This window comes from Phoca vitulina, unplaced genomic scaffold, assembly GCF_004348235.1.
Source record: "Phoca vitulina isolate PV1807 unplaced genomic scaffold, GSC_HSeal_1.0 scaffold25, whole genome shotgun sequence".
In the NCBI taxonomy this organism is placed as follows: Eukaryota; Metazoa; Chordata; class Mammalia; order Carnivora; family Phocidae; genus Phoca; species Phoca vitulina.
Genome location: NW_022589728.1, coordinates 31,065,946 through 31,067,630, shown reverse-complemented (window position 1 = coordinate 31,067,630; position 1,685 = coordinate 31,065,946). Strand labels below are relative to the sequence as shown.

General features: G+C 40.7%; 1 protein-coding gene across 1 annotated transcript; it reads left to right on the top strand.

Annotated features, from left to right (window-relative positions):
- Positions 1-500: 500 nt before the first annotated feature.
- Positions 501-1,287, top strand: LOC116643192 (syntenin-1-like; the record flags this gene model as incomplete). Its single annotated transcript, XM_032421986.1, is given in 2 exon segments — positions 501-1,262; positions 1,264-1,287. Coding segments are annotated over 2 exon segments (786 nt in total), but the record flags the coding sequence as incomplete, so codon positions are not given.
- Positions 1,288-1,685: the final 398 nt, after the last annotated feature.

Sequence of the window (1,685 nt, the reverse complement as noted above, 5' to 3'; positions counted from 1 at the left end):
TGGACACTGGGGAGGGTATGTGTTCTGGTAAGCGCTGTGAATTGTGCAAGACTGTTGAATCTCAGATCTGTACCTCTGAAACAAATAATGCAATATATGTTAAGAAAGAAAAAAAGAAGAAGAAGAATGTAGCAGGAGGGGAAGAATGAAGGGGGGGAAATCGGAGGGGGAGAAGAACCATGAGAGACAATGGACTCTGAAAAACAAACTGAGGGTTCTAGAGGGGAGGGGGGTGGGAGGATGGGTTAGCCTGGTGATGGGTATTGAGGAGGGCACGTTCTGCATGGAGCACTGGGTGTTATGCACAAACAATGAATCATGGAACACTATATCTAAAACTAATGATGTAATGTATGGGGATTAACATAACAATAAAAAAAATTAAAAAAAAAAAAAGAGACACTTAGTGGACTGAGCTACCCAGATGCCCCAAATAAACAAATTTTCTAAAGGAAAAAAAAAAAAAAAAAAATGTCATCTTCTGCTCCCATCTCTCATCCCCCATCTCTCAAGATGGAAATCTCTATCCTAAATTGTATTCAGAGCTCTCCCAGTACATGGGCCTGAGTTTAAATGAAGAAGAAATCAGTGCAAATATGGCCTTGGTCCCTGGAGCCTCAGTTCAGGGGCAGTTGGTAGCAAGACCTTCCAGTATGAACTATATGGTGACTCCTGTAACTGGTAACGATGTTAGAATTCGTAGAACAGAAATTAAGCAAGGGATTCGTGAAGTCATTTTGTGTAAGGATCAAGATGGAAAAATTGGGCTCAGACTTAAATCAACAGATAATGGTATATTTGTTCAGCTGGTCCAGGCAAATTCTCCAGCCTCATTGGTTAGTCTGAGATTTGGGGACCAAGTACCCCAGATCAATGGGGAAAACTGTACAGGCTGGAGCGCTGATAAAGCACACAAGGTGCTCAAACAGGGTTTTGGAGAGAAAATTACTATGACTGTTCGTGACAGGCCCTCTGAACGGACAGTTACCATGCATAAGGATAGTTCTGGACATGTTGGCTTTATCTTTAAAAATGGAAAGATAACATCCATAGTGAAAGATAGTTCTGCAGCCAGAAATGGTCTTCTCACAGAACGTAACATCTGTGAAGTCAACGGGCAGAATGTCACTGGGCTGAAGGCGTCTCAGACTGCAGACATAATGTCGACAGCTGACACTCTAGTTACTATTACAATCACGCCTGCTTTTATCTTTGAACATATTATTAAACGGATGGCACCGAGAATTATGAAAAGCCTGATGGGATCACACCATTCTTGAGGTTTAAAAGTCATGGCACAATGGAAACTTCACCGAACTTCTCCAGTTTACCTCTTGGGCAACTTAACTTTATATTATGCAGATGAAACTTTCTAGGAGCCAGAGAGCATCTGCTGCATGAAGACCTTTCTATCTTACATTATGGCTGGAATCTTACTGTTTTGATTGGATATCTTGTTCACACTTCAAGATCATTGTAGTCTTATCCTGGTTTTACAGATGTGAAACTTTGGACAGATTTACTCATTTTCATAGAGTAGTTTCTCTACAGGAAACCCGATGCTTTTACAAGCCATTATTAGAATGACTTACACAGGCTTAGCTGTGTGTTAGAACCAATCACCTTTATCTTACATCAAGTAGTGCTGTTCATATTCCTATAGTTCTATGGTATAACTGCATTTT